Here is a 15,685-nt window from a genome sequence, read left to right on the forward strand (position 1 = left end):
GCATTCTTAAACGAACACCAGTGTCTCTGTAAGGTTTTCTGGTGTGTAAGCGTGTGTGCATGCTAACATTGCCAATTAGCACCGAACACAAGGCCCAGCTGAGGCGCACGAGAATGTTGTAGCCCAAAGCAAATGATTGAACGAGTACATGTTTGAACTGCTATTGGCGCCCGGGGAAAGGTCAGAGCAAAAGCCACAGTAAGTTTTCCTCTGGCGAGCACGACACTGGACCCACCGCCGACCAACGGAGCGACACTGCTGTCACTTTAATATCTCAGTTCCTGCTCCCAAATTTGTGTCCTCACGTTGAAGAGTTTGACATGCAGTCTGTTAGGAATGATATCCTGTTGCTCAACATTAGCAATTCCATCTTTGCACATCTACATTTTACATGACATCAACACAACTTTTAAGATCCTTTTTGTCTTTTTAAAAGCTTTTGACAGTTTAAAGGTGGATTTTTATGGGAAATGTTTTAGTCAAAAACCTACCTCATTGCCAGGATCATCTGATTGGATAATCCATAGCATGTATTTATATAAATAGAATTATTGAAGTCTTTTGTTGACAGTCCAAATAGCATATAGCATATTAGCCTTCATCTTTGATAAAATCAAGTCCTCGTCAACCACACCTTCCTATTCTTCCGCTCCCCTCCCTCCCCCCTGTCCAGCTGTCCAGTCGTCCACATTCCCATGAGCCCAGATGGACAGGTCAAGTTCCCTCTCCGGCCTTGACCCCTGTTGACCTTCGGGATCAACTACAATCCATAATAACTGAGAAAGCCGTACATTGTGTTTGTGTGTCTTAAGTGCGCGTGTCTATGATCAGTAGTTGTCAGACAGAGGTGACTTCAATGACCCCCATCAGGCTGCAGCAGATTGTCATCCATCCATCATCTAAAACACACACACACACACACACACACTCAAGTGTCCCTGAACTTTGTTGTCCCATGCTCCCAACGTGTATAAATCCTTATATTAGTAACATCAAACCCATGTTTGATAATATTTATGGCCGACATTTTTCATCAATAGTCGTTAAATGCCTTTCTATTCTGTGATTACCTCTCTTTCACCGTCCAAATCCACTTACAGGGGTCTCGGAGGGAATGATGCATGGACGTGCTGGATATTATGTGGACAAAAGCGGCTGTGGAGATGAGTGCACATAGTGTGGATGACTGAGTCTTTTAGTCTTTTCTAAGGTGACGTCCTTGAATTCTCTCAGCCCAGCATGTGCTTGGCTGTAGTCGCTCCTGTTTCGAGCACGGGCATATTTTTTAATAATCTTTATGGATAAAACGGAATTTACAGTGCTGTCAGGATACAGTGGGGTATTGCTCTCATCAAACATTTGGTTGGGGAAATATTAAAGAGGAGGGTAAGTTGAATTTTGAATTAATTAATTTTTTTTATTGTAATTCATCCGGCCAATAGTATAAAATAACCCTCTCTCTCTCCAACCAGTCAGCAGTCAAACAAATGTTCCCAGTAGTCACGCGGCCTACCAATACACATCAGCACTCCGACGTTCTGAAACATCGACCATGTACACATGCAGAGCACTGCATGCGGGAAATCCCTGGAAATATATATGTATGTCCAACGGTCCAGTTTCTGAAAAAATGAGTTACTGCTACAAGCCAAGGTCTGCTTCTTTATCCAACAGAAGTAGACCCGTTTTTACCTTCTAAGGCCTTTGCAATAATACCAGTCCTGCTTTACCATTTTCACTTGTCGTCCTCACTAACTTTGTGAAGTTTCCCCAGTGACACGGTGGCACTTTTAAGGCACAACAGTAAGCAGGGAGGTTTTTGCCTTAAATATTTTTTTTATAAATTCAGACCTGTACCATAACAATTGTGGATCTAAAAGCACAGTTCCCGACTGGAGGCCGTGAGCAGACAGCGGACTCTCACACGGACATTAACAGGCCTTGATAAGTCTGGTGTCCCGCTGACCTTCCCCCAGTCGTAAACCAAGCGCACAGCAGGCTCAGAGCGGTTTCCCTGCTTGCGGCGTGTTCGGTGTGCCTGTCGTCTATAGGTCCGGTCCTCTTCAAACATGGCCCTACAATAAAAGGCCTGTCATCATCCCCTACGCCGCCTCCCGCTGGCTCATCGTTGGAGCCATTATTTATTTTTTCAACAAGCGTCCATATACGAAGCCTGTGTGCTTATCTCTATAGTGTCTGACATGAAGGCTGGATCACAGCTGGCTGCGATATTGGGCCTGAATTCAGACCAAGGCCATACATCCCCTCAAAGTCAGCGAACAGGCCACGTGCTCGGGTGGAGATTGCTGCAGGTGCAGCTCACATGGCGGGACACAGCAGGGGCGTCCCTGTGTACCAGTGGAAGAGTGTAATGGCACTATTTACAGTTTTTTTTCCTCCCAGCTCTGTTTAGTATAGGTTGACATATTGATGAAAAAGACTTAATGATGGAATGATATTTCAGGTTCTTAGCTGAGTGTTCTTTAGCATTCACAGGAAAAAATACAATAGAGAAAATGTCTCCGAGGATGTGCACTACAAGCTGATGAAATATGAATTGACCTGGCTTGTTAGTCTAAAAAACTACCTTGTGGTGTCTTACAGAAACTCAGAATGTGGAGGAGTGTGGGGAGAAGCTGAAGATTATCCTGGAGTCCCCCAGCATCCCTCAGGCCAACCACCAGCTCCTGGTCCACCTCAGCAGACACTTGGCCCGGGTCAGCCAGCACAGCGAGGCCGGCCCCCGGCTGCTGGCACAGGCCTTTGCTGAGGCCGTCTTCAAGGACTCCCCCCTCAGGTACTCGTTTCCCCCCCTGGTTGACACTTTATTTACCTGTTGACCCATTGCATTTTGTCTGCATGTTTTCTTCAGTTTCCCACTCTGTGCTTCACACTTCTGATTGGTGTCTGTTGTGTTAAATGTCAAATAACCATGGCAACAGTACCGAAACTTCAGGCCCCATTAACTGACTGGTGAAACTAACCTAACCATGTGTTACAGCTATTAAAGAAACAAACGCTTTTTTAACTTGGGGACTCTGCTGTGCTGTAAGGGACAAAGCTCATTTACAGATGTTCAGACAAGGAAAAGGATTCGATCCAGAACAAAGCACCACAGTCTTGCAGCAGGCTTTTGTTCCCCCGCGCCGTACATTGTTTTCCTTTCACCAAGAGTTTATGTTGTGTGTCACTGCTTACTTAAAAGGATTTTTCATTTGCGTGTTCTTCTATTCAAAGTCAGGTACGGCTGTTAGTCACAGCCGGAGTCTTAAAATGGCAAAAACCTTTACTAACAGAAGACATAACTCTGTTTTACCATTTGTTGTTACTGTCCTCCATTGTGCCTTTTTCATTTCAAATCTTCCTCCATATTGAATTACAAGTGTCTCAACATCATCAAAAAGCAAAAAAGGTAAACCCATTATCTTTAAGCTAGGATATAATTTAAACCAGTTTTGCAAGAATTTAGAAACATTTTGTGTTTTATGAGAATAAAGCAATAATGCAATAACTAAAAATATAAAAACTCTTTCCGATCAAGCTTTCAAATGTCATCTTTACTCTATGATCCGTCTCTTCTCTGTTCTAATGTATTGCGCAAAACTAGAAATCTCCCTTTTCTTTCATAAATCCCACAGGATTTGGGTGGAGCGGGTATCCTGTTTTATTCTACATTTGTAAAACAACCCGCCAAAGAGATTAAAAAAGATTTTGGCTAAACATGCAATCTTTTATATAATGTTCCGTCCCCATATTAACCATTTGCATGAACCACGTCCCATCAGTTGAACGAGATTGTGTTGTCGCAGCACAAAGACCTGATGTTTTTGCAGTAATAGATCTGCCCTTGCCCCCGCGGAAAGCTGAGCATGATATTTGGCTGAGCAGTAATATCCACATCCTGCATTTTAACAGCTGGATGTTTAAACTCCCAGAATGGTCTTAACAAGGCTGACCGTTTTCTCTTTTTCTCTCTCTACCCTGAACAAGATTTCCTGCCTCTGTTTTTCCAAAAATTACAGAGGAATTTCTCCCTGTGTGCGGTGGAGATGTAGGCAGGCAGTGATTGTTTGCATAGTCAGCTCGGGCAATTCACATCTGACGTGCACGCCCGGCGGATAGAGAGCGAAGCGCCACATCCCGCCATTTCAACCCGGAATCCCACGTTGGCTCATTCCGTGCTTGTGGAAATGTTGATTAATGTTACGTGGTTCTGGAGTACAAAGTGCAATCTCCCAGTATTTAGACAGTCACACATGTACTGCCCTCTGGGCATTACTGGAGCATGCTGGGGGGTAAACGGGAATGCTGTGAAGGTCACACTGTTGCTGTTGAAGGCATGTTGTGAGTCAATCCCAAACACACACACACACACACACCGTCCTGCTGTCTGTTATGAAACCCAAACAAAAGTACTTTTTGTCAACAGTGCGGACGTGAACCCGGAGCATCACATCAGGATCTTGGAGGCCCTTATTGCAACGGGAGGTCTCATGGAGATGCAGGCTGCACCAGGTAGGACAACGCTCCCTTGTGCTCCTGAAGTGCGGCGGTTCTACCCAGAACCATTTTGAACCCATCTTCATCCCAAAAGCGGGGCTTGAATTAAGATCGTTTTTTAATCCTCTTCTGACGAAAGCGTTTTCTATGTTGAAGACAAGGCGTTTATATATCCACAACCCCCCAAAACTGAGATTTTGATCTAAAACCACATCAGTCCTGGCACGAGGCCTCCAGCCTCACAACTCCCCGCAACGCGCAACCTATAAAAAGTGAACAAACTGAAGAACCGGATCTGGCTGTAGTTAACTTTATAGATAAATATATTTTTTTGTTCTCTAAAAACCGTGTTTTCTCCGCATATCCTGCACAATGCTGATTTTGGTTGAACCTTAGTGTGGCATAGGATATATCGAAGGATATTTCGATGTTGATGATGATGGATGTTTGTTTCTCGCCATACATTGCTCATACTGGAAACGTCACCACAAACTGCATATGTTTGGTTTGTAAAATATGTGGAAAACTCAAACCTTTTGCCCAATTGCTGCTGTGAAATAACTGCTTTAGGTTTGCTGTCTGTTGGTCTGTTTGGTTCCAGTCTGGATGTAAAGACTTCATGTTATCAAAACACAGCGGTTTCATGATTGGTTTCCTTTTTTCTTGACACATTCCTGATTGGCTGTAGATCTTAGTCCAGAGGAAAAACATTGTCATCTGATCAGAGGAAAGGCACTTCTCACTGATTTGAATGAGAAGGCGTGTCCAAACCTTCGACTGGTACTCTGGAAAAGCTGCATTTAGCTAAAACGGAAACCAGAAAGTAGCTTTACCTGACCCTTTCTATTGTGTGGTGGTACAATGCCAAGATATGTTCTTCCTCTGGTTCATGCATTGCCCTTCAAACCAATAGGTAAAAAAACGTGGTGATCTCTACAGCCGTTACAGATGTGGCACACAATAGTTAAGACGGCTCGTAGCCTTAACCTGCTGTTCAGAGATGAAATGCTGTGGAAAGATCAATCAGCCTCTGTGAGGACAAAAGAAAGGTCAGACAGCAGGTGTGTGGCTGATTTTAATGGCCAAGCCATCCTGCTGAGGTCAGTGTGTGTGTGTGTGTGTGTGTGTGGCCACAGTGGTAAGGCCAGGGTTACATATTGGTCGTAGCTCAGGAGTTATGTTATCTTTTATATGGAGCACTGGTTGGTTCTGGCGTACCACAAGGTTCCATCTTATGTCATTTTCTTTTCATTCACGCAACTTCTTTGTTTGGAATTAAAGGCAACAAACCGTTCAATCTGATGGTTATATCCTAACCCAAGAATACATCTTCTTAGTACATGTATTTCTAATCAAACTATCGATCAAAGATTTGTCGCTGGCCAGAAATCCAGGACCCAAAAACCATAATTTGAGACTTTATTTTGTTTGAAGATAAACATACTGAGTTGAATGAAACGGGCCCAACGTTTTAAATCAGTCGGCTTGTTGTGTAGCCAGTGACTGCTTACCCGTAGCTTGTCCTTGACCTTTAGGTACTTCTGCATTGGCTTCAGCCTTCAGTGAAATACTGGCCACTGCAAAGCAATGAAGGAGACAAACACGCATCCCAGGCAGTAGGTAGGACTCGTTGGACTTTGACTTTTTATTTGGGTCACACACACAGAAGGGCAGGATGATTTCCTCTGTGCTGTGAGGAGACAGAAGGGGAAACATCAGGCACCACTGGGGACTTGTGATATTGTTTATTCTTTAACTCTTCTTACTGTAAGAAAGCCTGATGGGAAGCACATACAAGGCTGTCCAACATGTTTTTCAAACATGGTGAACATTTCACCGGGCTTCTCACCAGATCATGTTAGTTAATGTTATGATTGAATGACGCAAATGTCTTTGTCGTGGTGTTAAAATGCGTTGTGTTGTAGGTTGTGGGTTATTAATGACTCAATGTCAATACATGTAAGACAAGTAGACAGTGTGTGTGTCTGTGTGTGTGTGTGTCCATGTCAGGACGCTGTTTCAGTGACCCTGGAGGGTGACTGCGTGTCTGAGCGAGCTTCCCTTTGTTTGATGAATGGATCGGGAGTGAGGAATGGAGGGAGACTTGGAGAGGTTGGCTAAAACTCGCAGGTCAGGTTCATGTGCAAGCATTTTTCTCACCCATTACCTTCCCTGCCATCCCTCCAGACAGCATTAGTGGGGGTCAAGGGTTAGCGCAGTGCCTGGTGGCGCTATTTTAACCCCTTAAGAGAGTTTTTTGTGTGTGTGTGTGTGTGTGTGTGTGCGCGGGCCTTTTCACCTCTCAGGAGAGCTGCCCTTCAAGCCTTGTTCTCCAAATGGAGTCTGAATATACGACCGGTCTTGCTCCACCTGAGTGCTCCGGCTAAGTATCTCTGCACTGAGTGTAAGTGTGTGTGCGCGCATGTGGAGCCTCAGTCTTGTCCAGCATGCATGGAATCAGTAGTGGAAAAACGGGAGGATTATGAACTCCCAAACACAGGCATCCACATTCTGGCCCTCTCGCTGTGCTTTTGTTAGGAGCTGTTTCCCTTCCCATGCACGCAAGCCGTGCCTGCAGCTTGGCACCAATACGACATATAATAACACAAAGACACATACTGACACTTACACCCCACACGCTGGATCGCTCCCTATCGGCCTGTTTATTTGGTTGGTAATGTAGCCGAGGAGGGTTTGGTGCTAAAAACGTCTGCTCACAGACTTCATCTGAGAGCATTTGACCTTTTCTTCTCAGAAGCGGGGGCTTGTTGTATCCATTATTGCAGTGTTCATTTTTAATGAATTACTTTGAAATGAACATCTCAAACGACAGATAAATCAAAAAAACACATGAGTAATTAGTCAACTTTGGAGCGTTTTATTAAACTGAAAGATTTTTCAGGAACTGTGCTAATTTCATTTTGGGATATTTATTTATTATGGCATTTTATAATAGTTACCAGAAAATGTTTAGATGTTGGGCTATTAGTTGGAGGGAACAATATGTGGATTTCATGGCCTGTAATTGATATATTGAAACATTTTAATCTTTACAAAGTCGGCAAATAAGCACATTTCCAGCACAGTTTTGGACTAAGAATGATATATAATAACAAATGAAGGGTATCCACAAATTAAAATTCATCCAGCAGCTTATGTTTGAGTGACCTGGACCTTATCCTCAACTAATAACACAAACTTTGCCGAGGTCAGGGCTGGGATCTGTAGTGTGTGAGAACACGTTTGTATGTCTGGGACAAGAATTAGTATGTTGGCAGTCTGAAAGATAAGTATTACATGTATGGAGGGTTCATATAAAGTGTGTGTGTGTGTGTGGGGGGGGGTCACAGTTAAATCATGTCCTGACTCGATCCTTTTGGTAGGAAAGTGCCAGCTTAACATCCAGTATAATCCTACTGTCCAGGGTCAGCAGAAGGGCGTGCTCAAACACACACACACACACACACACACACACCCCAGGATGTGTGAATACGTGTTATCACGGTTGTGTAATGTGATTAAAGGTCAAACAAGTGCACAGCTTTTGACATGTGTATTTATTAGTAGTTAGCATGTCTGTGGGTCTTCTTCCAAGCGGCACACAATTATATGACTGACTATGCCAGCTAATATCAGTCAGAATTACACCCACTCACTGCTTGGAACTTGGAACCTTCACTCGCCTGTCAAAAAGATCAACTCGCAAGGGGACAGGTTTAATGTGACGCAGATTTGAATAACTCCTTATCTTCCCTTAGAAGTATTTGGACAGTATATATTTTAAACCTTCCACAGACACACTTTGGCTCGTTGCTACAGTAACGAGAAGGCAACTATTGATGCAGTTTGAGTTGCAAAGTGAGTGGATAAACGTGCATTCCAATCCAAACCCTCTGTGTTAATACATTTTCTTAGTTTTTTGCTGCTTACCTTGATTTTGTGTGCCTCGTTTACCGAGATCCACTTTGGATCTTTCAACAGATCTCCGAGCAGATCATCCCCTCCGTTTTTCTTTCACCACATCACAAGGTCAGGGGTCACTGATCGGCGTGAGATGAAGGTAACGGCCTTTGACACGTCTTTGTTGGCTGAATACAGAGAGGCATGTGGTCCGGTCAGTCCCTACAGGAGGTCTGGAGGCGAGGGTCCGCACACACAAACCTACACGGATGATGTGATTTTACAGCAGTGAAGGTACAAAGATAGATACAGTAGACCGGATGGCATAGATAACGTATATCACAGGCTTTACATATGCACTGAGATTCTGCAGGAAAATAACAAAAGTCTTCCATCCAGAAGATATAAAATGTAATAATACAGTGATCTTTCTCCTCTAAACCTTTTGACTGAATTCATTTGAGGATGTTAAAGACCTTCCTGGGTTCACAGAAGTGGCAACCATTTAAAAGGCGGTGTGCTCCCCTTCCCCAGGACACAGAGCGATCTCTCAGCCCTGCAGAGCCTTATCCCTCGGCTCAGCCTCTATTAGAAGATTATCTTATAATGCCCATCATCCAGCAAACTGCTCTCTGCTTGAGTTGCTTTATGACGTATTCTGGGAAGAAGCTCTCCCCTGGTTAATGTCCAAATTCCGCTGTAATATGCTCATGTAAAGCTTGAATTAACATCAAACGGCCCCGGCTCCCATGTTTATCCCCTGATATGTAATTTGAAGGGCCATGAGGTCACAGAAGCTACACTTCCTGTCGTTGACCGGCCTGGCTCGCCTCGGCTTTTATGCGCCGTTCTCCTGAAAGCTCTGATGATTTTTGGCAAGTTAGTCTCACCATTACTTATCATTATTCTGATAAACATTTGACGCTCACTTAATTAGTGCATATTAATATTTCTAAAACATAACGAGTTATTTATGAATATGTTTTACTGACGGTAGTTTAAATGAAAAATGTACCTTAGACGTCCGTACTAAACTTCACCTGGGTAAAATGTGAACCTATAAAATACTGCAAATATTGGCAGATAACGAGTCTAAACTTTAAAACTGCATTAGTCCTCCTTCTTTCAGCAATGCTCCATTTATCCAACGTTTCCGTCCCTCCTTCGATACCCTGTGTGTCATCTAGTCACTCTTTACCCCATCACTTCACATTAAACTTTATTTTCATTACCCGATTTTCATTAGTAATGCTGAGAGTGCTGCTCGTATTGTACCAGTAGAACCCTTTATTTTTTTTTAGTTTCTGGACATGTTGAAGTAGTTCAGAAGACGAGGTGATGTACCGCTGAGGGCAGAATCTGGTACAGTCAGAGATCCATAATGATATGGAAATGCTGCTCAAACTTCGTAGGAGTGAGCAGCAATTATTTCACTTGGAGTTCATGATTTATGTTTCTCCCTGCAAGCCATCAATAATGCATTGAACTTATGACCCAAAGTTCTAATGATGCACATAACGGTGAACAAATGAAAATGAAACTGGGTCTCTCATGTTGTAATTTAAGAGAGAAGCTTGTTTTTGGCGGGATGGTGCACGCCATCGACTGTCCAGCTCCCCTTTGCAAACGCACGTGTAGTTTTTCCACCAGCTGCGTGCGCGACATTTGCAGCACTGAAGGGCAAATGTGATGCGAAGAATAGGAGGCGGGGATGGATGGCTGAGCTGAAACTAGCCGTGAATACAAATGTGCTGCTTCCTCTCTGTCTGCTTCCACCTCTCTCTCTCTCTCTCTCTCTCTCTCTCTCTCTCTCTCTCTCTCTCTCTCTCTCTCTCTCTCTCTCTCTCTCTCTCTCTCTCTCTCTCTCTCTCTCTCTCTCTCTCTCTCTCTCTCTCTCTCTCTCTCTCTCTCTCTCTCTCTCTCTCTCTCTCTCTCTCTCTCTCTCTCTCTCACTCACTCACTCACTCACTCACTCACTCACTCACTCACTCACTCACTCACTCACTCACTCACTCACTCACTCACTCATATATTGCCTGGATGGTTCTGTGTCCGGACCTCGTTCGGCTTGGCTCCGACCCCGCCGGAATGCCAGCAGTGTTTTCAAAAATGTCTCTTCTCCAGAGTAAGAAAGGACCGACTGACTGAGGCTGTGCTCATGTTTTACAAGCTGCCTCCACGAGGCCGTCGTCTCTCAGGAGCAATGCAGTGTGGCATGCAGGTGGATGGTTAATCAGGCAGTTTGCCTTTTAGATTGTTGTGAGTTCAGCGCATCGACTCTCAGCCGCTCTCCTTGTGTTTTTGGCAGCCTTCTCTGTGCGCTGTTTACGTAGCTGGTCCCCATATGAGCCTCACTGCCTCCGCTCTGTACTTGGCTCACGCGTTATCCCGCTGATAGTGGCGCGAACGGGCTTCCCCCCTCGGGTGATCACTCCTACTTCTGCCGGCCATCGGCTCGGACGCCGCCACGTTGTGGAGACGCTCTGAATTTCAAATTGAACAACTCTAACGAAATAGTTTTTAGATACCTAAGCCTCAGCAAACTTTATGATCCAATAAAAAAAAAGAATGTAGGAATGTGGTTATACTCCTCATAGCTGAAAATCCAAGTGAAGTACTGTCTAAAAATTAGATTAATTTTAGATTAGGTCCAATGTAAATATCACCAAAAGCCAAATAACTGTTTAATTTTACAAATACGTGGAAGCCGGTGGAACACACAACATCTGTAGACAAAAAGCTCAGTCCTCATGGCTCATAGATTTTGAGCAGTTCTCTCCTCATCAGCCTGTTATGGCCTCGGATCCACTTCTTTTCGCTTTCACAGAGAAACTGTTGTTTTTCAGCGGTGATAATTCCGTTTTTACATCAGAGCCACTGTTGTCTCCTCCTGACTCAGCCCGATTTGAATTACCTCTTGGCAGCTCTGGGAACAGCTGGTCTCAGAGCGGGCTGATTAGTATGCACAATGCGCCTCAATCGGAGTTTTATTTTGTTGAGTGTTGCTGCTAAATTGGTCAGTGTGGAGCAGCTCTCAGCCTTCGGAGGCTTTGTGAATTCAGCTCAAGGGGTTTTCAGGATTGCAGATCGGAATTAGGCCTTTGTTAGCTATCTGTCCTTTTAAGCCCGCTGACTAGTTGTAATACGTTTTTGAAACAAACAGATGCTAGAGCATACAGAGGCGTGTGTAGGTGTATGTTGAAACCTCTTCTCTTCCACAGTGGCACTTCAAGGTTTTTTTGTGTTCTCAAGATGCACACCTCTGATTCTCAATTCATGGGGTTTGTATTTTCATGCTAATGATACGCAGCTAAACATATATCTGCATCGTATATGATTATCTGTGTTATTCCATTCAGCTCCATTGTGTCAAAATGCAACAAGCCGTTTCACTGGGCTCCCTCATTACCACAAAGAAACAATATAGTGTATTCTGACTCCCGCGTACCCCGCCTTGACGCCCCAAATATTCACTTGCGCACCAAAAGTGGATTTTTCCACTGCTGCAAACTGAGTGTCATTTTGGAAAGTGCCGGTCTCTAGCTGCTGGTTGGTTTGGGCCTTTACTGGGATTTGTTGACAGAATACTGCTCCTTGTGTCCATCTGTGTTTACCTGTGTCCAGTTGTCGGAAAGGTAAGAAGTGGCGTTAATGGCTCGCGTGAGTTAACAAGAACCACGCTGTGTCCCTAAACCTATTTATTAAGTGGTTTTCCTGCCTTAACCTAGATGGCCTGTAGAGACCAGTTTGTTCTTAAAGGACGTACTGCATGTATCAAGAGCATTTTGATGTCCAAGCTGCAACCAAAACTGACTTCAGAGGAGTAATAACAGCATCAAGGTGGAATCACTTAGGAGCTGTGGTATTTGACATATCGGGTTGAGAATGCATTGCTTCCAACATTCAACAAAACGCTAAAGGACCACTATTGGGTGTTTCCCAGCATCATGACTTTGCAGCCGGCAGTACCTGGCCCACTGTGTTTTATGCCTTTTACGGGCTCGACGAGTTATGGCAACCAGCTTTAACGACTAATCTGTAGCAAGCTGCCGGCTTGCCCAACCACACGGAAAGTTATAGAGCCCCATTATGATGCTCTATCAGGCCCCTCATATTGCTTGAAGGTCAAGGGCACTTTATATGAAGGATGTGAAATCTGCCTGATATTTTAAGGACGGAGATGGATAAAAGAGGGGGAAAGAGGGAGGGAGAGAGTCACTCTCCACCTTGGATTTCTATAAAGAGACCTTTCCTTTCAAGCTGGAGGGGGGGGAAGGGGGGTTTATGGGAGCTGGGCGTCCGGGGAGCTGTAATAGGTGGCTGACAGGTCGAGCATCGAGGTAGCAGAACCACCGGTGACAGTAATCTGCTGGATCTCAGGGCACACATATATATATGCTGTAGCTACACACAGTCGCACACACAAAGCTGGGCCCCATGTTCATGTTCCCATGTGTTTGTGGGGCCTTTGAGGGATTGGGAGTCATTATTTTATTCTCAAAAGAACAATTAAAACATCTCTCCTTCTCCTTGTGCCAGACAGTGAGACGATATATGAGATTTATTCTATTATTAGCCTGTGGAGAATTCCATGTGCTCAATTAACATTTGCAAGCAGACAGTGATTCACTTTTAACTGGTTTCTCAGAGGAAACCAGCACTACGCCACCCGGTTTTGAACATTTAGTCAGATCAAAGTGTCTTTTGTGAGCAATACTTCGAAGCGCTGCTGTTCACTGAATGATCCACCTTTGAAGATAAGTCCACCTTAAGTGGGCCTCCTTTAATTAAACATGCAAAGGACAGGAAGTTTAACGGATGTATCATTTCATGTTACGGATGAAGACTTCCTTCTCTCTCTCTCTCTCTCTCTTTCTCTCTCTCTCTACCATGTTAGAAATAAATCTACAAAATAAATTCCCACATGCTTTAGACCGAGAGGGAATCAACTTTGCCCGGAGCGCAGCTAGGCTTTCAATACTCTGGTGGGAAGCCTGGATATTATGTGTCAGGAAATGATATACATGGACTGTGTGGTTGGATCCCACTCATCATAATCAGCCCGTGTGGAATGCTCTTTGTGTGAGTGACCTTGGGAAGGTGCAGTATGTTGCCTTTTAGAGATTGCACAAACAACGTGAGGCCGTTTGTTAGTAAATAAAAGTGCACCGTTTTAATGAATGAAGAAATGGAGGCCAGGGCTGAGTAATCCACATACGGGTGCTACGGGTCACAAACCTCAAGGTTTGGTTCAGGAGTTACGGTTAATATCATTTTTTGGATCAGCAAAAAAAAGGGAAAAATTAAAACCTTTGGCTATAGTTTTACATAAACACTGAAACTAAATAAAATAAATTAACGTGTTGTTGATTTCAGTTGTAGTCATGGTGATGGCAGTCAGTTGTATATAGCAGATATAGCAGCACAATGACTGAAAAAAAAAACCCTTTTAAGTGACAAGACAGTGTCTAAATGTGTAACTCGTGTCTACACCAACACTCCCATATTTCATATGGAAATATTTTATACAGAGGAATATCTCCGTATCCTGTGACTTGTTTCCATTAGTGCTGCAGAAAATGTCATTTCAAAATGCGTCTGTAGGGGCGATGGTGGCGCATGGAGTCGTGTGGTTCGCTGGGAACCGCAAGGTCGGTGGCTTGAATCCCGGTTGCTCCACGTGCCATGTCCAAGTGTCCCTGAGCAAGTAACCCAACCCCCAGTTGCTCCCCAGGCAAAATGTAAAGCATGGGTTATAATGCAATGTAAGTCGCTTTGGATAATAGCGTCAGTTAAATGGCATGTAATTTATTCTGAAACTGGGATTGCCCAACAGAGTCAAATGGACGAGTGGGAAGAAGAGGCAAGGTGCTCATGGGGAAGGTTGACGGGCAGCTGATGTGGCGAGATGCCGAGATGAATAAACTAGTGTCTGTTTTTGCGTGAGAAGTCGTAGCAGTTTGGATATGTGATGGGTCTCTTTTGGTGATTTCTTTTCATTTTTTTGCTCGGTAATTTTGTTGTTGTCAGCAAGAATGTGTAAAACTGTGAGCCTTCTTAGTGTGTTCCTGCCTGGTGGTCAGTGTTGGTGTCCTGCAGGCTCTGCTGACCTCATCTCTGGCGCCGACTCAGACCCTGCAGCTAACAGCAGATGTCCTCTCCTCTCCTCTCAGTCCCACCGTGTTTCCACCTCTCCCTCTTTCATGCTCCGTCTTTCTAGCTCATTTCCTCCTCCCAAATGATCTCCCTTCCATCTCCTCACATATAAGAGTACTGACGCGCCCATGCACTGTTTAGTGACTATGAGACTTACCGGGCCTCTAACTGTAGACCCACCTGCGTTATTGTTTCTTCAGAAGAATAACAAAGCATGAAGGCCGTGCCACTCTGCTTAGGGCGGGACTGGGACTTGTCAAACTATCACACGACATCCCTCCAGAGATCCAGAAGGCCGCGGTTTGTGTCAACGTTTTTAGTCTTGTTATGGAACTTCCTCACTTTACTTCAGGCGGCTACAAATCCAGGTTTGGATTCATAATTAGCTGAAGGGAACGCGTTTGAGGAGGTTGTTCGGCCTTCTTTGTTAAGGTGTGACTTTTACAGATTACACGCCGCTCCCACTTGATGCCACGCCCCCCCCTAAGCCAGGTCAGGTCAGGGCCAAAAGTGTGAATGTGAAAAAAATACATGATCTGATAATATAAATCTGCGCCTGAAAAACAAAAATAGAAAAAGTATTTTGAGAACTGAATCAAAATTCTATTTGACCCAAAAATACATAAAACATAAAGAAAATGCAAAACAGTACATGTGCCTATGCCTATTCCACTGCATAATATTTATAGACGCTGCTACGGCTTTCCTACAGAACACCACAGTTGATCCTCGAGCTTCAGTTTCAGCTTGGGCCTGAAGTCTCAGAGGGCCTCCTTCTCATCCTAAAACCTCTGTCATGCATATGAATAAAAAAAAACCTTACATCAAAATCTGCTAACATAGAAGATCATCTCTATTTTAAGTATTTGACGGCAATGAAGAAATGTGTATGGACATAACAAACCCTTCATGGGCTCTGTGACATGTCAGCCAATCGGAGCGTGTCCTCGCAATGAGGTCATTGATCAGGTGGTTGAGTGCCCAATCCGTCTCGAGCCCTATTCTACGTTGAAGGAACTGATTAAATTAGCTTCCCAACAAGCTTAGTGTGCGCACTTTAATTCCTGAGTTTATGGCTGATCTCATTAGCTCCATTCTATGCTTGACGCGGCCGCTCGACCCGAAGGGA

The 15,685-nt window shown here is 44.2% G+C and overlaps 1 protein-coding gene across 4 annotated transcripts in view; it reads left to right on the forward strand.

The window, feature by feature from the left end:
- pik3r3b (phosphoinositide-3-kinase, regulatory subunit 3b (gamma)) overlaps window positions 1–15,685 on the forward strand; it is a 131,812-nt gene that overhangs the window by 57,841 nt on the left and 58,286 nt on the right. For all 4 annotated transcript variants that reach the window (XM_062563627.1, XM_062563628.1, XM_037470247.2 and 1 more), the window contains 2 exons: window positions 2,605–2,797; window positions 4,430–4,515. In XM_062563627.1, the coding sequence (XP_062419611.1) occupies window positions 2,605–2,797; window positions 4,430–4,515 (279 nt within the window). The remainder of the gene's footprint in view (window positions 1–2,604; window positions 2,798–4,429; window positions 4,516–15,685) is intronic.

The sequence above is a fragment of the Pungitius pungitius genome, chromosome 7 (assembly GCF_949316345.1).
Source record: "Pungitius pungitius chromosome 7, fPunPun2.1, whole genome shotgun sequence".
NCBI classification, from domain to species: Eukaryota; Metazoa; Chordata; class Actinopteri; order Perciformes; family Gasterosteidae; genus Pungitius; species Pungitius pungitius.